Source organism: Pungitius pungitius, chromosome 12 (assembly GCF_949316345.1).
Source record: "Pungitius pungitius chromosome 12, fPunPun2.1, whole genome shotgun sequence".
Lineage (NCBI taxonomy): Eukaryota > Metazoa > Chordata > Actinopteri > Perciformes > Gasterosteidae > Pungitius > Pungitius pungitius.
The window spans coordinates 19,684,116-19,707,452 of NC_084911.1; the positions used below are offsets into that span (position 1 = coordinate 19,684,116).

Sequence of the window (23,337 nt, forward strand, 5' to 3'; positions counted from 1 at the left end):
TTTATGTCTCTTTCTCTCTCTGGCAATTATACACTATTCACATGTTTTACAGTGTCATTTTATTACAAATGAAAGAATCTCACAGAGAGGCAGGGAAAGCATGTTTTCTGTAATTAAATACCTCCTATACTAAATGCAGACATCATGATAAAGTTTTACAACAAAAACAAGAAAAGGTATTGTTATGTACAATCTGTTTAGGAGGCTTCAGCGTCCTCCCCTCCAGGCTGCTGCACCCCTCTTCTTCATCCCCCCCCCTCCTCCTCCTCCTCTTCCTCGGCCTCCTCCACTTCCCTCCCCGCCTCTCACTTTCTTCCTCACACCGCTTGCTTGATCTGTGTCATCCTGGTCTCCATCTCCTCCTTTGGGTCTTTTCCTTTTCTCACCCTGCTCCTTCATTTCCTGTAGAAGAAGGTTTTTGTGGCCCATGAATCTTTGTATTTTTCAATAAAAATTCAGATATGACATCAATCTGTCAGTGGCTCCTGATACTCCCCCCAACCTTTCCCAGGCGTTCACTTTTACAAAAGCATTAAACACAAACTCATTATTAACATCACCTGTACCAAGTTACAATATTTCATACCAATAAACATGTGTCCCTTTTATCTTTTCCTTGAGTACATCCCTCACAATATAGATTATTCTATGCATCTTTGAGAGGACGTACAGGTTATTGGACAGTATTGCACCCATTGTTTCCCAGTGTGTCCTGGGGCGTTTAGTTGACTAAAGAGGGCCTTTAAACAATCTGTTTTGCACACTACAAAACAGCTTTTCTATCAATCTGGTGACTTATGAAACACGCAAGTCACGACTTACCAGCCTGGCAAACCTCTGGGCCTCGCTCACCCTCTCCACCAGCATCATCACCTCCTCCTCCTGGGTTGGGAAGGCAGGAAGCTTCTTCCCAATGAGGGTTTCGATCCGCTGAAAAAGCTCCACGTCGTATCTGAGGAAACAGAACGGTTGAGTTTGATGCAATGAAGTACTACGGATTTCGTTTCCACTCATAAAATATCAAGACATTAAAACGTGTGGCCACAGGCATTTCTTACTGAGTGACAAAAGTGATGGATTTCCCAGACCGCCCGGCTCTGGCTGTTCGTCCCACTCTGTGGATGTAGTCCTATGAGGGAGGACAGATCCAAAGATCCATTTACAATCCACCCAAACTCATGAAATCCTCCAACAACCCGGCGGCGCTGAACACCAGCACCCACGTACCTTGGAGTGGGTGGGGATGTCGTAGTTGATGACGCAGTCCACGTGAGGAATGTCCAGCCCTCTGGACGCCACGTCGGTCGCCAGCAGCACCGATCGAGACTTGGACTTGAACTTGTTCAGTGCTCCAAGGCGTTTGTTCTGATTAGTTGGAGGAAAGATCCAAAGTCAAGTGGGTGTTTTCTCAAAAAGCTTATTGCAGTATGTGAGTATATGAACGCAGCATATACAATGTGGTGCAGTAGTGTGGTCTAGTTGTTACAATGAAGTAACAACTAGAGTCTTGGCGGTTGCAGTTTACATCCACACATCATTCCCAAATGTCACGGCCCCATCTTGTAATGTGATCATTAGCACAGGAATGATGTTCTACTTATTATAATTTTTACCCAATTTGTCATCTACAGAATGTCCAAAGAAATTCATTTTTACAGCTTTGCTGCAGAATGCTGCTTGCTGATATTATGAGTCACGGTGTTTAGAAGGAAGGACTCAGCATTAGCAACATTTTTTCAGGTTTTCCTCAAATAACAGGAAGGAAGCAAATAGCTACTTGTGCATTGCACCATTGCATTACATCATCACCAATGTAAATAACACATTGATTCATCCAAGTGAGAGAAAAGCCCAAGGGTTTTCCTGACGGGCTAACCTGACTCATCTGGCCGTGAAGAGGGATGGCTGTGATGCCGAGGTTCCTTAACAACAGCGCCACCCGCTGGGCATTGTTACACGTGCCACAGAAAATCATGAAGGAGTTGCCGGCCAGCTCGTTCAGGATGGATACCAGGTAACAGTCCTGCGACAAACACACGGCTATCACGCAGTTGTGGTATGTGGTTTCAGACATTTAAACAGGGCGGGAGAAGGGGCCCTACCTTGTACTTTGATGGTATGAAGATGTAATACTGCTGCAGTTTGTCCACCGTGGAGTATTTGGTGGACACTGCACACTTTACAGGATCTTTCAGAGCGGCCCGCTGTAGCTTCTGGACCTGGAACCAAATTAAATAATGTCACAAGTGGTGCAATGACTGGGTGTCTGTTCATTAGTAGTAATTGTCCAGGAAAATCTGAATTAAAGCAGCCCCAAGTCAGGCTGCACAGTAACAATTTTTTCTACCTTTTTTGTCATGGTGGCAGAGAACAAGTAGGTGTGCCGCTCTCTGGGAATCACCTTCAAGATTTTATCCACCTGGAAGAAAAAGAGAAAAAAAGTCTTGAAAGGAACTCTAATTACCGCCTCGGGGTCAAAAGGGAAATTGTCATATTTGGCACATTAGCATGTGAATTTGTGGGGGGAAAATGGTTTTATGAGGTCACATGACTTCCAAATTCTTATCAGTTCATCCGTTGACAGATTTAATCCAACTCTGTTGTTTGCTTTTTTCTTTGCAATGTTTGAGTGAAGCGTTTATGTTCCTTAAAGTACAATTCAGGTTGAAACTGTTGCATGGACTGAATTCACTCACCTCAGTCTCAAAGTCCATGTTCAGGATTCGGTCCGCTTCGTCCATGACCAAGAACTTCAGAGCTCGTAGGGAGAAGCCCTTCGTGTTCTCCATGTGGTCGATCAAGCGACCAGGTGTGGCTGTAACACATTTTGTTCACTTCATTACATCAATGACTAAACTACAAACGATGCCATCGTTGAGTGGAACAAGCAGCACATCAGTGCAGCAAATTAAATACACAGAAATGCAGAGAATCGTGGATTGTATGGTTTGATTTTTGGACTTACCAATAATAATGTGCGGTTTTTTAGCCAACACCATTGACTGGGACATCATGTCGATTCCTCCGACTATGACAGCTGTAGCAGAGACATGTTTTAGAAACAGAATCTGTGAAAGTCATCAGCATTATAACAAGTTATTAACCTTGAATTGGCTCACTCACCACACTTGACGCCGATGCTGGAGCCCAGGGCCTCGAACTGCTCAGCAATCTGAAACGCCAGCTCCCTGGTGGGGGTGAGGACGAGGGTATGGAGCCTCTGGGGCGAAGCCAGCAGGGACTGCAGGATGGGCAGAGCGAAGGCCCCCGTCTTTCCAGAACCAGTCTCTGCCAGGCCGATGATATCTTTCCCTGCAGGTACAAACGTGATAGAAGTTATGTGCATTGAGAAGTGGACCAAAGCAACAATGCACAATGAAGTATGCACACCTTCATACAAGTAACTGCACTTTAGTCGAGGATTCCCCCCAATAATTACCAGGGACACTGTTCTGTATATTCGCACATTTCGGACGCCGGGCTTTTACTTTGAAAGGAGTACTTATACACTGCTTATCCTTCAGCATCAACCTGTCCCGAAGGAGAGAGGCGACAGAACGAAGCCACTGGGATCACTCACCTTGCAGGGCTACAGGAATCGCTTCTACTTGAATCTTTGTCGGAGTCTTCCATCCCAGCAGATCACATGACTGACAGAGGACCTCGGTGACGCCCTGTGGAAGGCGAAGACAGAGCAGACACCTTTGAAAGCGGCCGACATCGTCTCTCACTCACGTATAACGTAGTTTGATAACGTTAGCAGGCATTCACGCAGCTAGCTTAGCTAGCACAGGGTGCTACGCTGCTTGTTTTGTTGGTGAAGAGATGTCGCCTCCTCGCGCTCTGTGAGATGGACTTACCAACTCCTTGAAGCTCTTCACCGTCACCTCGTTTTCGCCGCCATCAAGATGTTCGATAACATCCGTACTACACGAATCTTGAGGCGTTTCCTCTGTGTTTGGGTTCACGTTTTCCACAACGTCGTCCGCCATGCTTTCCGCTCAACGTGTAGTCAGCGCCGCAATGCGCAGAAGCGAAAAATCGAGCTCAAGCCGCAATGGATGATGGGAAATGTTGTTCCAACACGTGATGGCACACCGACGCCCCCACGAAAACGTTGGTTTTGTTAAACTACTACATGTAAAGCCGATCGGACAAGATTCACTAAAATATGTGTAATTATTTTCTATTTACTGTCTCTTTTACCACATCACACTGAAGCATGAGGTAAAAAGTATTTATTTCGCAGTAGAGCAAATTGTTCAGACATGTCTTTTTGTCAGTGGTTGACAAACACTGCACACCTTTATTTCAATGTTTAACATGTTTTGGAGATAAAATAACAATCATACAAAATGCTGTGGCTGGAAAAAAAGACCAGTGTTAAGTAAAATAAATGGACTGAAAACGGGGGACAAAAAGCACAAAAAATCTTCGGCAGACAATGTTTTCAATGGCAGAGAATAGTTTTCCTTTTAAGAACCGAAATCATTTTTACCAAATTATAGATGTAATCAGATTTTTGATCAATCAAATTCACAGTCCATGACACAACAAATACAAATCAAATGAAGATGAGCACAAGGAGATCATTGCTGGCTCTTGTGTGACTGAAAACAAACTATCTAGCTGACTGCCTTGAACAAAGCTACGTCTAGAGCGCTGCACGGACAACAAACACACCGTTGAACCCCCGCTGAATGTCGGGCACAAGAGGAGTCTCAGAGGAGTCCCTCCATCTCCCTCATAAAGGCTTCATACATCTGGTCTTTAGTCTTCACGTTGGACTGAGACACGGCACCCATCTGGACGTGGTGGACAAAGCCCATCGAAGCAGCTGCGGCCTGCTGTTTCTGCCCGTGTCCGCCATCGTCTCCCCTTCGTCCACCTCCTCCTTTCTCCAGGTGCCCGCCTGTTCCCATGCCTCCGCCCTTGTCCCTGCGCACTCTCAGTGCCGTGGGTACAAAGCGAGTAACCTCCGCCTTCGGATTGATGATCTGAGGTTTGGCAGAGATGGTGGCCCCGCCAGAGCCGCCGCCTGCAGCCAGGCCGCCTCCGCCTCCTGCGACGGAGGTGATGTTGGGCCGCTTTTCGATGGTGGCTGTGTGGTGGTGCCCGGGCGCCGTCCCTGGTGGAGGAGGCATCTGCATGATGCCCGGTCGCATGGGCATTGACATGGAAGGGGGCCCCATATTGCCTTGTGACCCGTCCTGGTTGGGCCCCGAGCCTTTTTGTCGCTGGACGATGTTTGGAGGAGCACTGAGCACGTTGGCGTTGAGGGGTGGAGGAAAGAGGGAAAGCGGTGGGGCGAGTTGACGCGGGGGCCCTCCTGCTCTTGGGGGCGGAGGAGGGATACCTGCAAAAGTTGTTTTAAAGAGAAACACATGACATTCCTCTACGCCACTCCACCGTTTTGAAGCATTAAGCATGCAAATATACAGAAATATATTTCTGCTTTTTTCTTGCATCACGTTTACTCAGGGTGTGTTGGTACATACACGATAATATATACAGCATAAAGCCAGGCGGTTCACAATGGGATTGAAAGTACTACACAAATGTCCATGCTCGCACACATGCCTACCTGGTGGAGCAGGCAGAGGGAGTCTGGGAGGGGGTCCTCGTGGTGGAGGGCCTGGTGGGAGACCAGGTGGGGGGCCTGGTGGGGGTCCTGGGGGCCGACCCGGTGGAGGTCCAGGAGGAAGGAGACGCGGCATTGGACCCCTCATGCCTCCAGGCATACCAGGAGGCCTCAGGAACGGCGGAGCACCTGAAGACAGAATGCTTCATGTAAACAGCGTTTCTATAACTTGTTTTTCCTCTGGAACATCCCTTTTTACGTTTTTTAAATAACAAACCGTTGTTACACAATTAACAAAAGGCCATCTTATCTTTGAATTGTGAGAACAGCAAAGTTGAGCGTCGGACCATCCGTAGTGGCATTTCGCCTTCATATTTCCATGACATGCTAATGGCTGTGGCCAATATGACCTGAAATTTAAATGTTTTGTTTTTGTTGTGAGGGTATTATTTCACGGTATTATAAAAATATGAATGGATACCCCACTGAAAACAAAACCTAACTCTTTTCACTGAGTCAGCAATATAAGGAATTATTAATGTAATGTGAGCCACTCTGGGCTAGTAGCGTAGAAAATTATTCTCACAAAACACTTGAAATGATTACTTGCCAATAACTAAAAGTAAATCATATTTTGGCTCATCTAGAGAGTCACTGTGCCAGCAGTTTCATGCATGGTGCAGAAACAAAAAGGTAACCCAGGCAGTAGAAACTACGTTCATTGGGTGTTGCATCTCCCTCGTCCCTGTGTGTATGTATATCACAGAAAAGCAGTATATTGACAAATGTGACACCACTGACGTTGCTGAAACAAATCCTAATTAGCTCATCCCTGTGTCCAACAGGACTTTGTGCAGTTAAGAGTCAGAAAGGATAAGAGGTTTAGTCTTGAGTTCAGAGCTGGAGCAACCAACCTGGTGGTGGACCTGGAGGCGGGCCAGAGGGTGGACCAGGAGGCCTCATGGGAGGAGCTGGGGGCGGACCAAGGGGCGGAGGCCCAGTCATCGGCGGACCCTGCAGGTGTGGAGGGCCTTGCTGTCCCACCGGCCCAGACGGAGGGGGTAGGCGCTGATTAGCAATAAGGCGGGGCGGGGCTTCCCCTGGGGGTCCCCTGTCCTCGATGTCCGAGCTGTCCGATTCATCTGTGTATTCCTCCTCTACCTCTTCCTCCTCTTCGTCATCAGGTACTGATTGACCTGGAGACAAAAGCAAAAAAAATAAATACAGTGCCACGTCACCAGGAATAGTAATTAAAGTCTGCTAGCGAAGTATGGAGCATTACTGTACCTGCCATCCTCAACATCATAGCCTGCAGTGGGGTAATGGCCTTGGTCTTCTTCACAACCCTCTTCTTCTTCTTCTTTCCTTCGTGGATTGCTTCTGGCGGCATATCAGCAAACCTCACACTGCGACCTAAAGTAACTAAACATGAAAACATTCATCAATAGATTGAATAAGTCGAGAGCTCAAAGCGATTTTTAAAAAACACACTAACCTGCATGTCTTTCTTTTCTGTCCCTATCCTCCTCCTTTTCCCTCTCATCGTCGACCTTGTCCACACTCATTCTCAGGTCTCCGTCTCCTCCGTCCTCTTTTTCGTCTTCGCTGTCCTCCTCTGAGTCGCTTTCGTCGTCGTCCACATCATCCCGATCTCTGTCACTCTCACTGCCGCTGTCCCGATCTCTTCCCAACTCCATCGGAGAGTCCTTTTCTAAACCGGGAATGGAAGGCTCTATTCAAGAAGACAAAAGAAGAAAATGAATGAGTGGGGGGCGCCAGGCAGACATGTGTGCTGCAACACTGACAGCAAAGATTTGTATTTATTTAAAGGACCTGCGTCTGTGCCATGAGCCCGTCGAGCAGGGATGCCGTACAGTGCCAGAACCTGTGGAGGCGGGGGCCCAGGTGGGGGTCCAGGGGGCTTCTTCCCTGGAGGTAAGCGTGGCACACCTGGCACGGTTGCCAAAAACGGTCCAGAAGACGCCGACAGAAGGCTTTTACTGAGGGATGCATAAAAACAGAATTCCCACACAGAAGAATGACCTCGGTGCCACAGTACCACTCAGCAGCATTATTTGGGCTTGAGACCGTCCCTGTGTTGGTTTTTGAAACCAATGTTGATTGAGACCCTAAACTCATGTTCACTGAGATAATAAATCAAAGTCTAGGATTTTCTCATAGACCTTCAGCACTTCACAGTTGAAAATTGGCTTAATTAAGCTTTGTGTGCAGATGTTAATAACTACCCAAAAGTGACGTTTTTCTTCAGTATGGAGGGGGGCTGAGCTCCTGGCAGTGGGATGTCCTGGATGTGGATATTGGAGGGTGCATGAGGCATATCTGGTAGAGGGATACTGTCAACCTCCACTGACTCTGCATTCTGAAAAAGAGCACATGAAACCCAGGTTAGTAAATAGCATCACCAAAAAGCTTAAGCAATGTGAAAAAAGTGTTGGGACTTAACACTGTTCTGCACAAACATGCTCATTCTTAGAAATGTGTATAAAAATAAAAATCTATTGTAACACCTATGGAGCTTCATGACTGCAACAACAATATGTTTCCTTTTTATGTATACAAATGTTGATCTGTAACCGTCAAAAAAACAAATTCATACAAATGTAACGTTATATAAACACACCTTGACTGAATCGAAATAGAGAGCCAGCTGCCCTCGTTTGGTCTCATAGTCCAACTCAATCTTGCGGAGCTCCTTGTAGGTTTCGGGATTCTCCCTCTCGTAGAGACGGACGATGCGCTCAAACGTCTCGCGTAACTTCTTCCTCTTGTCCCTCAGCACTTTCTCATTCAACAAGGGCTGCTGAACTGGGTTGAACTCTGTTGAAGTTCCACAAAAGCATAACATTTTAACAAAACTGGGAATTGATGACCTTTTGTTATCGCTAAATGAGTTAAACTAGTTCAAACTATAAAACAAGGCCACCAGTCTAACTTTGCAGTTAGAATGATAGTACATTGGGTACATTAGACCCATTTAGAGACACATGAAAGTCAGACATAAACCTTTATATTTAAATTTAGCCCCCTCACCCATCTCATCCAGCTTCTCCATGTCTCTAATGATCTGTCTGGGGTCCTTCATCTTCAGAACAGCAGCTCGAACCATCATTCTCTGCTTCTTGTTCTATAAAAAATATTATATAAGGAAGAAACATTTTATCAACACCACCACAGTCAAAGTGTACATCAAAAGTGAGTATGTTTGAAGACAATTCTTACCTTTTTTAACTCCCTTTTCCTGGCCTCCTTTCCTGTAAGAGAGGTGGCAAAACAAGATTTTGATAGTTATTGCTCTGGCACTGGAAAACATTGAAGTAATGACTGTGCAGGTGTTATCCAGGAGGCCGGTACCCGCTGTTGGTTATGGTCAGTACTTACTGGCCTGGTCGGTGGGGTTCATAAACTTCCCACTCTTGGTGGAGGAGGTTGAACGTCTCCCCATCTTGCCGGTGCGTCTTCTTCACCCTGCCAAGTAATCCAATACCAGAAATCAAAATACAGTACCAGTTGAAAGAGAAAGTGTGTCCAACTATTGACTGGTACTGCATGTTATAAATGAGCATAGCCATCTTTGTCCACTGAGTTAATACAAACATATTCATGGGATATTTTAAATCTCACAATCAACTCAAAGAGGCCCCCAAACCAGACGTTTCAGCTCCATTTAACTTCGTTTAATTACATATGCAAGCTTGTTACCTATTCATACCTTACATTTACATTACTTAAGTATTATAACTGGAGATACATTTTTAAATAACATAAGCATTAAGGTTGCGCTTTGTTGAATCATGTTAATAGTGATAGTTTGGGAAGGTTAGTTCGACAACGAAGCGCACAGCTAGCGTAATTAACGAGCGAAGCCCATCTAACGTCTCTCTCTCACTGAAAGATAACGTTACCATGTACTAACTTAACATTACTGACGATCAAACATTACAAAACTGATCGAATCATATATGTGATAGATATCGAACAGTTATATCTGCTTATAGCGGACCATGCAGCGTTTGGATGGCAGATGCTAACTGTAGGCTAGCGTCGGGCTAACTGTTGACGTTAGTTTGCTCTGGTAGCTAGCTAGGGCCGCGTTAGCAGCAACAGCGGCAAAGGTGGAGAACAGTGAACTTTACCTTTATTTCCGGTAAATTGCGTAGAGCACAACGCCCCACACACGCACCTTTCCGTACAACAAATAAAACTCAAGTAAAAAGTATTGTGTAACGCTACGCTGTGGAAGATAAATTCAACACCTTTGCGAATGAATGCATGTACAGGCTGCTTTAGCCGGTCGCCATGTTTACTGACGCAGCCAGGCAGGAGGGGCTAATTTACTGACGTCATCAAAAAGGTCGCCGTGGTTTTCTTTTTTTAAAGATGAAGATACATTTTGATTTGATTATATTGACAAAACAAAGGAGAGAAATAAACATAAACATTAATTATAAACCATATGTATTTAGCATTGAAGTGATTAATTAAAATTTTCCGATCACCTGAGAAGTGTGATATTTTGAAGTAGCGTCTTATGGTGTTCACACATGGGAGTTTGAAACAAAATAGTTTAGGATATTAGGATATTAGGATAGTGTACCTTGTGATGTGACAAATAAAAACATTGTTCGCTAATTGTTAAACCTGTATGATCATTTGGAAATTCTTATGTTAGCTATTGTTGTCAATTTAGCTAAATATTCCATTAAGAAGCAATATCAACTAATTGTATATTATGAAAAATGGCAGAATCCCAATGAGGAAACATACTCTATAACTTTATTAAAAAGGGAGAAAAAAACTGATAAATATCTGAGGTTACACAACTTTCAAATGGTTCTGGGGTGAAGTGCTATCCATCTTCTTTCAATATATTTTAAAAAAGACGTAGAGAGGGAGAGAGTATAACCTACTGTCTCGTTCTTATTAACTTTTCTTGTCCTTGATATTATCAGTGCCTGTCAGAGTCCCCATCACCACTCCACACCACCCGGGGGCGGTAATGCGCCATAAAGCAGTTTGCGAGCCACCATGACCATGAAGAAGGAGACTTTTTCTTTTGCAACCAGAGTCGCTGCTCCCTCATTGGCCCGCTGGCAGAATGCGGGTTTAACGCACTTCCGCCTTGGCTTCACTTTCCAGACCCGACCAAATGCCTCGTCCGCCTGTCACGGGCGGCCCGGTGTTGTCTTCTTCTTCTTCTCTTCTCCCACGCGGCCCCTCGGGGTTCATCCGTGGTTCCGTCCAAGAACTTTAACCCTTTCACGCCCCGGTTTGAGGTCATTAAAGTTGATTGTCACGGTTCGGATTGCCGTGTGAGATGTCTTGTTCGGCCTACGGTTGTACCAAAAGACATGCCAAGGGGTCGGACGTTAATTTTTTCAGGTAAGTAACAAGACATTTGGGTCTTTTAAGCTGAAATGAGCATCCCAATGAATTTACTATTTAACGTCCTCCCTCCTTGACCAGGCTAACTTAGCTCTCTGGCTTCTGCGTATGTTTGTGTGTGAATAAACATTTATTCTACTGCTGACATTAGTGGTGGAGGAGACGCAGCGAAGGCGCGTCGCCGCCCCCTGCCGGTCATTTGTAGAACTGCACAAGCGGCCTCAGGCGGCGACTGCCAATTACAGCTTTTGATATTTCACAAAAAATGTTTTTGCGAATTGTGCCGTTCTTTGATTTCAGAGGAGTCTGCGTGCACGAGGTTTCTCGCTGTGAAAGTTTGTGCATTCTGTCAAATTCATGATTCACAGCTTCTGCACAAATAAAAGCTGCCCTACCTTCCCTAATCTCCCTCTTTTGAAATAACTTCACTACATGTTGTTTACCCTTTGGTTCTATACTTCCTAATCTACTTCCTCCCTGTTGATGCCTCTTTTTTTCCTATATGCACTTTTCAACACTGTTTTTATTATTAAATTAAATTCGAACTTGTGACAGTTAACTGTCGTTTTCCCTTCCAACAGGTTTCCTTTTGGCGATAATGCAAGGCTGAACCAGTGGCTGCTGAATGTGCGAAGAAAGAACTGGATCCCATCTAAAAGTTCACGTCTGTGCAGTACACACTTTAAGGAGGATCAGTTCTTCATAGACAATGAGGTAGACGGGTACATTGAGGTGCACTAAATGCGGTGTTTCCCCAACCATTTTACAATTAAACATTACATAGGAGGAGGTGTTGAGAGGGGATTTCTTTTAGCTGCAATCTGCAACCTCACCGCTAGATGTCACTAAATCCTACAGCTCCTTTTAATTACCAAATACCAAATTAAAAATAAAAGAAATCATATGTATAACAGCTTACGTACTGGTGTCTTATTTATTCGTCTTTAGGGCAAGAGGAGGCTGAAGGAGACTGCTGTGCCTACTATTTTTGTCTTTCAAAACCATTGGTTGATCGAGGATGTAACAAACGCGATCACACAGACCAGGAGGCTGAGTTTAAAAACCAACATCGTTGACGAACCGTATCACAACATCCTCAATTTGGAGCAAGCGCCCATCGAGGACGATGACGACGTCGTCAACTACCCCGTGGACGTCGTCCTCGACGACGACGACGACATCGTCAGGGTGATCGTCGGCGGTGAAGGCGATGAGGTCATTTCCGACAACGATACAGAGGGTTCGACCAGAATTACTCCGCAATCCGCTCTGCGTGATCACAGCTACCGGAGCCTGAAACCGGAGCAGATCTACGTGGACACCGATCACAACTACATTGTTTCCGGTTCTCCCAGGACACTGAAGCGTAAAGTGGACGCAGTACAAGACCAGCTGGTCCTGGCTCACAAAAAGCTGAAGTTAAAGTGCCAGGAGACGAGGCGAATGAAGTCCAGACTCTCGTCCATGAAGAATCTGACCAAGACTCTAAAGAAAAAGTTGAATGCGGTTGAAAAATCTCTTGCAGCGGTTCACAAGTAACGGAGGTGCCTGAGGGGCTGTGAGCTCAGGGCTACGGGGACGAAGCTGCACTCACAAGTCTGTCCGTGATAAAGGTCTCTTGTAGAGATGCACTAATTGCAATTTTCATGGCTGATTACCAGTTTTTCGTTTTTAAAGAAGTCACTATTTATATTATTCCGTTTTCCATCACTGTCTCCGAGCCGTCATGTACGTGGAAGCCATCCTTCCACAAACTTTCAAAAGAATTGTAAATAAATTATTGTATTTTATTTAAGATTTTCTCTGTATTTTGTTATTTGATAAAAATAAAAATAAATCTTGTCAGTGTTTTTAGTTGTGTTAGGTTGTAAGCTGCTCATAGCTAAGTTTCATGATTAGAGCACACAGGGCTCTACTTTCCTAATAATGCTATAAAAACATATTTAAACAACTGTATTTAATTGTTTCTCCCGAAGAATACATTTTACAACATTACAATAAACCACAACTATTGTGTTACTTTTGGCCAATAGTCTTTAATTTGATCAACAAAGCATTGCAATCGAGTCCTGTTTGTAGTCTCTCTGCTTTGCTTAGACAGCAACGAGGCTGCTTCTATGTTTCTAAAAGGTTTTTGCCGTGACGGGACGAAGCAGCAGGAGGGCGGAGGGCTCCTCCACCCGCTGACGGTGCAGAGAGGAGTGGCACCGTGTGCAGGGCCGAGGCCCCCTCCACGTGCACAACTCACAGGGACGCATGGTGCAGACCTCCATTCAGTCGAATCAGTATTCAGCCTCTTACTACACAGACGACTCGATACTATATGCATCAGAAATCAGCTCGGAAAAGAGACATAAAAGTGTCAATCATTCAACTAAACTGCATTCAAAGCAGTTTATCATCCAATCCAACAAACGTGGGGGTGTTCTTCAGTTGCTTCTCCCTCTTACAGCTTTTATTACATATCTGAAACTGAGTGGGATTGTTACTGGGATGAACTTTAGCACTCAACTACAAGAGGGGGGGGGGGGGGGGATGTTGCCTAAACCTCCTTCATTTTTTGACTTGATTGTATAAACGTAAATGCTAATCAGAGGAAGGACGTTACCTGAGTCCAATCCGAGTGGGACTCTAGACATGTAACAGCTGACTGCTACATTAACAGAGAAGTGCATAAAGAGTCCAACAGAACGCGGCACCTGTGTCCTTCCTCGCGTCCTGCTTCCTCAGGTCCTCCTTCCTCAGGTCCTCATACCTCGTGTCCTGCTTCCTCAGGTCCTCCTTCCTCAGGTCCTCCTTCCTCGCGTCCTGCTTGATCCTCTGTGAAGTCTGTGACCTGGAATGCTTCAAAGAAGCTTGCTTGAGGAGTTAGGACTTGTGACTTTAGCTGCGACGTCAACCCTCAACTCACGGACACTCTGATCAAATGAAATTGTAAAATATTGTGCTTGGTTTGATCACCAATGATCAAACATTGCTCGTGAAGTGAAGCTTCAATAAAGCACATCACCTCGGCTCATAAGCTACAGACAGGAAACCCGTTGCAGGTGCAGGACAAAGATGTGCTGAGTTGACAGTCCTCCCAAAATGTGTCCAGGAGTCTCACGGAGCTTTTAGGTCGGGTGGAGCTGCTTCTCTGAAGCTGCAGAAGCCCAATGTGACACCAGGTGGCAGGAATGCCTTCTGTTACAGTCCAGCAGACTCAGCAACAACAATAACAACAATAAGGGTTTTCCCCAATAATCAAATAATCAAGTTATGAAAATTGCTGTCGTTCCCATCGGCAAATACTTAATGGATTTAATGACACCTCGACTGCACATTCTCTCACGTTAACGAGGTCAAATCAAGATCGATACCCATTTTTGACGAAACGAGACACGTTTGTCCCGCAACCCAAAAGCCAAAGACGCCTTCATGCAGGAGACGTGCGCATGGCCTGCTGTGACAGCCCTCACTGCCGACTCTCCCAAACAAAGACTGCACTGGAGCGCATATTTAGGATGCAGTGTAATACATGTGGGCTGCATACCGTTATTTAGGGGAGGGTGTTGTCCTCGGAGGGATGTGACCCACACAGACCGGTCCCGATGCTGTTTAATGAACTAGCTCATCCGGGCCTTACTTTACACACTTAGGGTCTCCATACAGCTTTTCATTTAGTCCATATTCTAGAGTTATTATGGCGCATTCGTCTAAAATAGAAGCTTCAAATGAGAGAAAAGAGCACGTGATGTTTTTGAAAGTTAAACATGTCAGTTTCAGTTCACAAATGTCTGATTAATCAAAAAACACTTTCTCACCATGTGTTCAAACCGTTCCGGTAGTTCATGGAAATTCCCCCTGCAGGAAATTCCTTTCTGTGTGTAGTGGTCAGACAGGTTTTAAAACCAGTCATCCAACATGAACATGGGTTTATGAAGCACATGGATGATTGTACATGTGTTTTTAGCCTGTTTAAAGTGCTTAATACTTGGTTAGTGATTCTTTTTTAGGCGATTCTCTAAACTCAAAGGTTTTTCTCGTGTGTTACGTTCACTCATTTCTTCTGATTTTTACACACCAGGACACTCACAGCGGCCCCCTTCACCCTGACAGAAACAGGTCCAGTTGACTCAAATCTCCATTATGAAATGTTATTTCATCATCACTTCACTATTTGGTGTCTTTATCATTGTAGACATTTTATATCAAGTTGTACACGATTTACATAAATAATTCATAACGAGGACCTCTGAAACTCTGAAAGATTTTATCAATAATAAAGAGAATACAAGATAAATCGCTGCCCCTGACTCACTAATCTCAAAAAACACAAGAGCTTTGTGTTTTGAAAGCGCTTTATTATTTTTAGAAAATGTATAAACTTTAACAGTGCAGTTTCATAAAGGCATCCACTGTTCTTCTCAACATCCTCTGACATCAAATAATATTTAAGAAGATAATGGTGTTTTCCACAGATTGATAACATCTGTAATAATTGATAATACTCAGGGATGACATCATTAAATGGGTAATAAGTGAAATACCTCACAGAATACTTTTTCAAGGTTTTGAACTTTAAACCAGACTCTCTTGCCTTGGATTCCAGGACGCTGCGGTGCCTCATGGGGTAAACACAGTGTCCACAGTGTGTGAAACCAGCCAGTCGCTGTAAGCGTCGCTCGGCATCCCCCCCGCTCTCTCCTCCTCGTCACTGGACCACGCCTCCTCTGGCACCTCCGTGCGGGTCTTTCCTGCCTCGTCGTCCTCCTTCTCCCTGGCGGCGCACGGGCGGCACACCCTCAGCAGCTTGGTGGGGTGGATGTGTTCTATCACCGCTCGCTGCGTGGAGCACGCGTTGCACACCAGGAAGCCACATTTGCGGCAGTGGTGGCGACGCTTGGTGGGGCTGAACTTGCTGAAGCAGCGCATGCACTTGAAGGCCGCCCCGTCGGGGATCCAGGCCACGGCCAACGCGGACCCGGCCGGGCCGCCGCCGCCGCCGCCGCCCTGCTGCAGGTTGGAGCAGCACTCTTCGATGTGCTCCATCCAGGCCCGCTTCTCCTCGTGCGTGGCGGCCGACACGAAGAACGACTTGCGAGGCGTGCGCATCAGCCACTGGTTCCTGAATGTCTCATTGTCCTCCATGTCCTCCAGCTTGAGGCCCTCTGAAACGACACATCGCAGATGATCTACAGAACTGAACCGCACAGACCCAAATTCATGCACGAGTTTTCAGAAGTTCTGATCAAGTTAGAGTGTAATGCACAAGCTCCATAAACAACTCCAACAACTGTTACACGAGTTGGAGTTGAAGGTATCGCATGCACATTTCAGCCCAAACTGGACAAAATCTGGAAATCTGAAACCCGTGAGAAAATCGCCCCTGCAAGTTCTTTTGGGTCAAACAGTGGGGTCACTGGAGCTCGTTGGTTTGGTGCTGGTAGTTGGCATTGAACATAGTACTATTGAACATAGTCCTACCTAGAGGGATGACCTTCTGCTTTTTGTGCCAGCGGCCGCTCAGGACGATGCTGCCGTACACCAGCACGTCGTTAAAGAGGAAGAAAACCTTGGGCTCGGGCTTGCGTCGACCTTGCTTCATCAGCCGGCCCTGTCCCATCAGAACCCGGCCCGGCCTGGACAGGGACGCCGCCGCCGGGCCGAACGAATGCTCCACAGCCTGGATGCGGCCGCGGTTCAGCTTGTCAAACAGGTCCATCGCCGCGCCGAGCAAACTGCCGCCGCGGCGCCGGGGTTGTGTTTTGACGACGACAAAATGCGAGGGGCGGAGCCAGAGTGACGCACGGCTCACTGCACGTTCTAGAAGAACCCGTTGAACAAGAAGTGAGAGGGATTTGAAGTGGGAATTGAGTTGTTGTGTTTGGATTTCAGTCAAACTTTTTTTTGTAGCATTTACTTTATCTGACATAGATGCTTTTTAGATAAGATTAAAAAGGTCAAAAACATTGCTGTGGACTAAACATCGAACCACACTGTTAGAAACAGCTGTTATTACACAAGTTACAGTTTTTCCTCACTGAATGACATAAAATAATAAATCATCCTGCATGAAGCAGGCTCCTTGAGCCTATAGTGAAAGACATCAACATGCCATCAGATGCACAATAACGTTCCACCCTGCTGATATAAAGCTGTCTGGAGTCGGGAGTTTATCATTTGGAAGAGGCTCCAAAGAAGGATCATTAGGAACACAAAAGAATACGCAGCGATATGACAGCCTCCAACAATCCCAATGTAGGGTTAGGGTTAATGTGATGCACAGGTCATTTCTGAGTATTCAAAGTTCTTAGTAAAAGCTAATTAACCAATGATTCCAGACAATGACTCATGTACGTGCATTCAGGAAACCTCACACTCCCCCCACTGGGAAAATCTGTAGCTCGTTCCTAGTTTGGGAACCAGTGAGTGTGAGTCTGTCCAGGGTCACAGGTCACAGGTCACAGAGCACACACACACACACACACACACGGCAGAGTTTTATTCGTCTTTATTTAGTAGCATCAAACAACTCTACAGGCTAACAGTGATTATAGAATTATAGACACCATTTTTGTGTCTAAGCTTACAAATAAATCCCCATGCAGATGTTTCCCCTTTTTTCCTGTTTGCTTTCCTATGCCCAAATGTCTCACTTTTTAAATCATATTTCTGTTGGGTGGAGCCTTGTGGTGGTTCTAGTAGGGGACGGGCCCGTAGTAGGAGGTGTACGCGGCGATGATTCCATGCGTGTCCATCATGTCCTCACAATCCAGGTTGGCCTCGCACACCTCTTTCAGGCTGAGAGAGGCAGAGAGCGGCTGTTATCCACACAGATGGTGCCAAAGGATTGAAACGCATGGTGTTTATGCTTCTGTCAGCTGATACCTCTCCAGCTGGGCCAGGGACAACTCTGCAGCAGCTCTCTTCTGCCTCACCACAGCGGAGGCCTGCTCCCTCTCCACAAACACACCTGCACATTCGCCATCATGTTTGTATTCGTATAAATACTCAAGATGTCAATGCATGTTGATGATTCAACATATAACAGTTTATTCATCAGTTTACTATTTAAGCAATTTGTCTCGAAATCTCCGAGGTTTGGTCCCCCAAAAGGAAGTGGATATGTTCCACATTAATGCAACTTTGATCATAAAGATGTGATCTTACCCTCCTGAGCAGGGCTGTCTGGGTGGGAGCCAGTGGGGGCATCTGTCAGATCAAGGGGGGAGACATGAAGGTACTAACGATTTTGTCACATCATTTTCAATCCAAGACGCAGAACTCAAACTGAACCTCTGCCAACACGAAACCCATCAGCACCCAAAGACCTTCAGCATCAGTACCAGTAGTTTGTGATCTTTGTTTGCAGAGCAGCATAATGATGATGTCATAGAATACGATGAAGAGCAGCTCTTACCGGAGGTCAGACAGACGACAGCCAGGGAGCAGAGAAGCAGGACGGCCAAAGGCTTCATCTCAGCTTCTTTCTTCAGCGTCAGCGGTATCAGGCAGCAAGTGGACTTTCTCTCACACATATATGCATTTATACACCCTGGATTCATGGATGCGGCCCTCTACGGACGTGTGATTGGTTAGGGCATCATATAACACACACCCACGTGGGTCCAGAGATACACCTCCACAAAAAACAAGGGATGAAAATACGTTTTTTAAATGAGTTTTTGCCAAAATAAAGTAAACAGATCAAGAAATAAAGGCCTGGTTCCAAATGGAAAGCATTTTATTAACCCAAGGTGATGAGAAGCAAATGTGAGTGTGAATGTAAAATGTCAAATATGAGCCAACGGATGTAAAACATTTGACTATTGGCTGCTGCTTCTTTTTGTACAACTTGAAATGTTTTTGTGATTAAGGATAAACTTAAACTAATAAAGGAGAAACGCTCAAACGTTATGAAAAGAGATGTAAAATAGCATCTCTGGACTCCTCGCTATGGTTATAAATCATCTGAAGAAATGTTAGGGATGCAATGCAAGCTGGAGAGGTCCCAGTTTTACACCACACACACACACACGCACACGCACACCCACACCCACACGCACACGCACACCCACACCCACACCCACACGCACACGCACACGCACACGCACACGCACACGCACACACACACACACACACACACACACACACACACACACACACTGCTGCCATAGAAACATCTTAACGAACCACGTCGAGGCGTCCTCCATGATTGTCTTCTCCTCTGCGTCTCGTTGCTTTTTCTGACTGCATATTGTGGATTGGTATTCTAGGGGGTGTAATTTCACTGTCTGGGTGCCCTGACGGAACCTCAGAAAAACTTGAATGGTGCTGATCGGAAGCCATTTGGCAGCATCCCGTGTGTCTCTCTCTCTCTGGAGGTCACGCTGCCTTCTGCGTTCCTGCTGCTGCAGACGAGGATGCTGCTTCATTCCTCCTGAGATCACAAGAAACCACGTGTTTAAATAGCAGGGCTTGTCGGCTTATAGATGAGATGTAAAATATATGAAAATGACTTTATTAAACTACTACAACAACAACGACACAATTTAAGTGGCTTTTAAATATGAAATATTTGGTAATAATTATAGATGAGGGTCCTAAAAATCTTTACACGGTTTTCCAGGTGTTATGTCTTCAATTACCTCCGTTTTTTATGGAATAATGAACAGGATTATAGTCAAGGAGGGTTTTGATTATCCAACTTCAACAAAGATCATCTATCAGCCAGATGCTCCTGCAATGAATCCTCAGAAAGAAGAAAGCTCCGAAACACAAGACAAAATGAACTCATTCTGGGAACATGGCTCAATAGACGAATCCAGCACACAAAAAAGAATCTTTAACCCTCTGTTGTGTAAAATGACATTAATCCTATCACAAATACCAAGTTTATATGGTTCAAAATGACTCGTGAGTCTAAACAGAAGATTTTACACGTGGTTTTATGAAGACTTGTTTACTTGAGTATGGGCCCACTTCACAAATACAAATAAAGTTACTTTGCTGATGTCTCATCACAACAGTTTGTGAGCAGGTACACTTCTCAGTTTGCCCATATGATTAATGATTAATTAATCATTTATACAGATTTCCAACCCCATTAATAATATCATGAGCTGTTGGATTAAACTAAACAATGGACTATGAAGCAGAAAAATGATTTTATTCACTTATTTCATACAACCCGTTTTTTAAAGGAGCAAATGGGATTTCGTGGTGGTGTTGACTCTGTGTTCATATCTTTGAACATGTAAGGTTCATCTTGAGCAGCCACACATATTAGACCAGTACCAGCACCTGCCATTCGTTGGAAACACTGACACTGGACGCAGAAAGAAATAATCAGAATTAAGATAAAACCCCAATGACGGGGAATTTGATTGTTTATTCAAAGCAGTGGAAAGTGGGCTGGATAGAGAGGTGGAAAACGTGAAAACGGTTCGTACACACAAAAAAACAAAGTGGGATAATAGTGGATAAAAGTTATCCTGAGATTACATGAGAGACGGGCCCGCGTGGTTCTACACGCCCCTAACAAACCTCAACTGGATGCCCCCGTGTTTACTACATGGGTCTAAGGATCCATTTCACATCCACCAGAGGCCACAGAAACCACCACACACATCGTAGAGAAGTCGTGGTGCGGGGGGAGAGACCCCTCTTTGGGCCTAGTACCGCCGAGGCACCGCCGGTCTCTGGGCCAGATTGCGGGCGCCGAAGTATCTCTGGAAGGCCTGCTGGAAGCCGTGGCGATAGGCGTAGAAGCGGCAGGGGGAGAAGTCCTCACAGGTCTCCGCGCGCCTCTCCGCCGGAGACTTCACCTTCCTGGACGAGGGGGAGGACAGAGAGACATTACAAGAGAGACATTACAAGAGAGACATTACAAGAGAGACATTACAAGAGAGACATTACAAGAGAGACATTACAAGAGAGACATTACAAGAGAGACATTACAAGAGAGACATTGCAAAAGGCTTTGAGTCTTCCTTGAGTCACAGTCTGGACCTTCTACCGGCGCCATCAGGCCTCAACCGCTAAAACCTCAGTGGTTTTTACACATGTGAGGTGCTGCGTGTGCGTGTCTCAGGTTGTGTCTCCACCTCATGAAGTTGTAGTAGTGGTGGTCGTTGGCCCGGGCCGGGACGTACACGCTCCCCCTCTGAGGCGCGATGAACGAGTTGGCTCGGTTTGGGGGGACAAACACATCTGGAAGGAGGTCAGGGGTATGTGAGCCAGGGTTAAACACATTCTACTGTATGACAGGCGGCGTCTTGTTAGTGGGGGGGGGGGGGGGGGGGGGAGCATGCGTGTTTTCCCACCAACCAGAGTCACCCTTTAATCACCTTCGATGGATTCTGTGCTTTCGTGAGAGTCTACGGGAAAAACAGGAACAACATGGAGTGTGGTTAATCACAAATGACGATGAAGGGGGGCGTTTCATTGGCATGAATACACAGTGGCTGCTGGGCGACGAGGGGGGGGGGGGGGGTGTACCGTAGCAGACGCAGAAAGAGGCCGCGGCACACAGTGCCAGAAGCTGGAGGAGGCTCCTCATCGCTGGTGTCTCTGCTCGGGCTGCTGGACAAAGAGCAGGAAGGTGTTTGAGTGAGTCATAAAGGGGCTGCACACATGTGTCTGTACAGCAGAGGAACCATTCACTGGACTCCAGACTGGTTCCATAGAGGCAGGTATTCACACACACACACACACACACACACACACACACACACACACACACACACACACATCTGCACTCAGTCCCGTACGGTTGCCAAAGGGAGGTGTTTGACACCTGAACAAACGGTAATGCCAGATGTGATTAACAGCCCAACACACACACACATGCACGCACACACACACACGCACACGCACACACACACACACTCTCTCATGCCTGCAGTGCAGAAAAGCTTTCATCCCCATCTTCTGTTTGTAGGGTTTGGACTGGATGCTGTTTCAGCAGCCCTTCTTTTTCCACATCAATAGCAGCTTTCATTAAACATACACACACACACACACACACACACACACAACTCACTGAAACACACTCTCTCCCACACATGCAACACTCATAACATCACACCCTCAAGCATATATTGGCTTGAAGATGTACCCGGACTCACAAAAACAGGGTCTCATGTTCACAAAGATTGGCACAGACATCTAGACGTGTGTGTGTGTGTGTGTGTGTGTGTGTGTGTGTGTGTGTGTGTGTGTGTCTGTGTCAGGTGCTGACACTGTCAAAACTGAGAGTTTTATGTCGGTCTTAGCAGGAGTCCTGGGGGGGCCTTTTCCCCACAGAATGTAAAAGCCACAGGCATGTCGCTGGGCCAAGCAGACCTGAGACGTCTTTACTGAAGTACTGTGGGCCCATTGTACTTTGAGGATTACATGTTGCAGCAACATTCATACATGACATAAAGCAAATAAGAAATGCATCAGCCAATAGATAAAATAAGCAGATTGACTTTTTAAAAAGATGCAAACTAACTCTACTTTTCCTGATGCCATGCAGATTATTTGTTTTAATGTACTTACCGACAAAGATAAGAATGAAGATAAGAATGAAGTCTTGGAAATTTCTTTCTGTGTCTGTACTTTTTCTCCCGAGAATTATCCCCCCAATTCCCGACAGCGTGCCTTTTATACTCACCTCTCTGCCCCCCCCCCCTCCATCTCTACCCACCACCACCTCCCCCCTTAGCCCTCGCCCTCTTTCTCTCTCCTTCCTTCTCACACTATCAGCCCTCTTTTCCATGGTTTAATCACCCCGGGGTATTAGCTCACTCTCTCCCACGCCTTCACCGCAATATAAAGGGGAGGGAGGGGGGGGGGGGGCAAGCAGGGGGGTAAACAGAGAGGGCGAGGGATGGCTGGCACGGGGACATCTAACCTGCTTTGTAGCAGGTATGTGGTGATATTCGCTGCTGTTTGCCGGCTTGGCAGCACGAGATGAGACGCAGCCCGGGCTCCACACATCACACCTGGAGCTACTCGCCGGCGTCCATGAGCACATCGACCATCTTTTCAAGGCCGACTACGAAGGGTCCAACACTTCCTTGAACCTTGGTGAAGGCGAGGCTGTCACGTCGCTTTGGGCTCATTGCTCTGTGGCACGTTTTCATCCTTTGTATCAATCCTGCGTACGTTGAACTCCCACCAGACAGCATCCACAGGGGGGGGGGATCACACTCAGCCGAGGCTGAACATCGGTGAGGAGCCGTGTGAAAGCGGACCCTCACCAAACGCAAACACACACCAGGATAGGAGGACAGGCTATTCCGCGAATCAGGTGGAACCCAGACAGACGGATAAACCTTGATGGAGATAAATTGGGGCGACAGATGAGAGAGAGACTGAGAGAG

The 23,337-nt window shown here is 46.0% G+C and overlaps 6 protein-coding genes across 7 annotated transcripts; 1 reads left to right on the top strand and 5 right to left on the bottom strand.

Annotated features, from left to right (window-relative positions):
* Window positions 1-40: 40 nt before the first annotated feature.
* ddx47 (DEAD (Asp-Glu-Ala-Asp) box polypeptide 47) lies at window positions 41-4,031 on the bottom strand. Its single transcript, XM_037476299.2, has 12 exons — window positions 3,861-4,031; window positions 3,581-3,674; window positions 3,124-3,312; window positions 2,966-3,037; window positions 2,697-2,815; window positions 2,348-2,419; window positions 2,103-2,219; window positions 1,877-2,023; window positions 1,228-1,365; window positions 1,059-1,129; window positions 823-952; window positions 41-402 (listed from the first exon to the last, which is right to left on the bottom strand). The coding sequence occupies exons 1-12, from the start codon at window positions 3,990-3,992 to the stop codon at window positions 208-210; spliced, it is 1,476 nt and encodes a 491-aa protein (XP_037332196.1). The 5' UTR covers window positions 3,993-4,031; the 3' UTR covers window positions 41-207.
* A 190-nt stretch (window positions 4,032-4,221) lies between these two features.
* Window positions 4,222-9,922, bottom strand: LOC119220353 (WW domain-binding protein 11). Its single transcript, XM_037476297.2, has 12 exons — window positions 9,736-9,922; window positions 8,981-9,067; window positions 8,822-8,853; window positions 8,633-8,726; window positions 8,223-8,419; window positions 7,828-7,961; window positions 7,415-7,581; window positions 7,077-7,313; window positions 6,869-7,003; window positions 6,496-6,777; window positions 5,585-5,770; window positions 4,222-5,356 (listed from the first exon to the last, which is right to left on the bottom strand). The coding sequence occupies exons 2-12, from the start codon at window positions 9,042-9,044 to the stop codon at window positions 4,722-4,724; spliced, it is 2,163 nt and encodes a 720-aa protein (XP_037332194.2). The 5' UTR covers window positions 9,045-9,067; window positions 9,736-9,922; the 3' UTR covers window positions 4,222-4,721.
* A 794-nt stretch (window positions 9,923-10,716) lies between these two features.
* On the top strand, window positions 10,717-13,037 carry si:ch211-40k21.9 (THAP domain-containing protein). Its single transcript, XM_037476300.2, has 3 exons — window positions 10,717-10,981; window positions 11,566-11,698; window positions 11,933-13,037. Exons 1-3 carry the CDS (start codon window positions 10,917-10,919, stop codon window positions 12,521-12,523), a joined length of 789 nt encoding a protein of 262 aa, XP_037332197.2. The 5' UTR covers window positions 10,717-10,916; the 3' UTR covers window positions 12,524-13,037.
* Window positions 13,038-15,293: 2,256 nt separating this feature from the next.
* On the bottom strand, window positions 15,294-16,688 carry LOC119220357 (pleckstrin homology domain-containing family F member 2-like). The gene is made up of 2 exons (XM_037476301.2): window positions 16,451-16,688; window positions 15,294-16,134 (listed from the first exon to the last, which is right to left on the bottom strand). The coding sequence occupies exons 1-2, from the start codon at window positions 16,686-16,688 to the stop codon at window positions 15,590-15,592; spliced, it is 783 nt and encodes a 260-aa protein (XP_037332198.2). The 3' UTR covers window positions 15,294-15,589.
* A 791-nt stretch (window positions 16,689-17,479) lies between these two features.
* On the bottom strand, window positions 17,480-18,824 carry bglap (bone gamma-carboxyglutamate (gla) protein). The gene is made up of 4 exons (XM_037476808.2): window positions 18,387-18,824; window positions 18,137-18,178; window positions 17,855-17,939; window positions 17,480-17,767 (listed from the first exon to the last, which is right to left on the bottom strand). The coding sequence occupies exons 1-4, from the start codon at window positions 18,529-18,531 to the stop codon at window positions 17,665-17,667; spliced, it is 375 nt and encodes a 124-aa protein (XP_037332705.1). The 5' UTR covers window positions 18,532-18,824; the 3' UTR covers window positions 17,480-17,664.
* Window positions 18,825-20,320: 1,496 nt separating this feature from the next.
* On the bottom strand, window positions 20,321-22,608 carry mgp (matrix Gla protein). Of its 2 annotated transcripts, none has more exons than XM_037476586.2 (5): window positions 22,511-22,608; window positions 21,467-21,547; window positions 21,316-21,345; window positions 21,073-21,178; window positions 20,321-20,797 (listed from the first exon to the last, which is right to left on the bottom strand). In XM_037476586.2, the coding sequence occupies exons 2-5, from the start codon at window positions 21,525-21,527 to the stop codon at window positions 20,641-20,643; spliced, it is 354 nt and encodes a 117-aa protein (XP_037332483.2). In that variant the 5' UTR covers window positions 21,528-21,547; window positions 22,511-22,608; the 3' UTR covers window positions 20,321-20,640. The 2 variants fall into 2 exon arrangements, with proteins under 2 accessions (XP_037332483.2, XP_037332484.2); XM_037476587.2 differs by having other exon boundaries at window positions 21,467-21,550; window positions 22,511-22,575.
* Between the last annotated feature and the right edge of the window lie 729 nt (window positions 22,609-23,337).

Bases quoted from the DNA above. Each gene is read 5' to 3' on its own strand.
- ddx47 (XM_037476299.2), bottom strand. From the start codon at position 3,992: ATGGCGGACGACGTTGTGGAAAACGTGAACCCAAACACAGAGGAAACG. The intron at 2,220-2,347 runs GTAGAAAAAATT...ATTTGGTTCCAG, and splicing joins CTGCCACCATGACAAAAAAG to GTCCAGAAGCTACAGCGGGC. The intron at 1,366-1,876 runs GTTAGCCCGTCA...CCAACTAATCAG, and splicing joins TTCACGGCCAGATGAGTCAG to AACAAACGCCTTGGAGCACT.
- LOC119220353 (XM_037476297.2), bottom strand. From the start codon at position 9,044: ATGGGGAGACGTTCAACCTCCTCCACCAAGAGTGGGAAGTTTATGAAC. The intron at 8,727-8,821 runs GTAAGAATTGTC...TATTTTTTATAG, and splicing joins GGAAAAGGGAGTTAAAAAAG to AACAAGAAGCAGAGAATGAT. The intron at 8,420-8,632 runs GTGAGGGGGCTA...GAACTTCAACAG, and splicing joins GGAGAAGCTGGATGAGATGG to AGTTCAACCCAGTTCAGCAG.
- si:ch211-40k21.9 (XM_037476300.2), top strand. From the start codon at position 10,917: ATGTCTTGTTCGGCCTACGGTTGTACCAAAAGACATGCCAAGGGGTCG. The intron at 10,982-11,565 runs GTAAGTAACAAG...CCCTTCCAACAG, and splicing joins TCGGACGTTAATTTTTTCAG to GTTTCCTTTTGGCGATAATG. The intron at 11,699-11,932 runs GTAGACGGGTAC...ATTCGTCTTTAG, and splicing joins AGTTCTTCATAGACAATGAG to GGCAAGAGGAGGCTGAAGGA.
- LOC119220357 (XM_037476301.2), bottom strand. From the start codon at position 16,688: ATGGACCTGTTTGACAAGCTGAACCGCGGCCGCATCCAGGCTGTGGAG. The intron at 16,135-16,450 runs GTAGGACTATGT...GTGTCGTTTCAG, and splicing joins GCAGAAGGTCATCCCTCTAG to AGGGCCTCAAGCTGGAGGAC.
- bglap (XM_037476808.2), bottom strand. From the start codon at position 18,531: ATGAATCCAGGGTGTATAAATGCATATATGTGTGAGAGAAAGTCCACT. The intron at 17,940-18,136 runs GTAAGATCACAT...GCGAATGTGCAG, and splicing joins AGACAGCCCTGCTCAGGAGG to GTGTGTTTGTGGAGAGGGAG. The intron at 17,768-17,854 runs GTATCAGCTGAC...TGCCTCTCTCAG, and splicing joins TCCCTGGCCCAGCTGGAGAG to CCTGAAAGAGGTGTGCGAGG.
- mgp (XM_037476586.2), bottom strand. From the start codon at position 21,527: ATGAGGAGCCTCCTCCAGCTTCTGGCACTGTGTGCCGCGGCCTCTTTC. The intron at 21,346-21,466 runs GTACACCCCCCC...TTTTTCCCGTAG, and splicing joins CTCTTTCTGCGTCTGCTACG to ACTCTCACGAAAGCACAGAA. The intron at 21,179-21,315 runs GTGATTAAAGGG...ACCTCCTTCCAG, and splicing joins AAGCACAGAATCCATCGAAG to ATGTGTTTGTCCCCCCAAAC.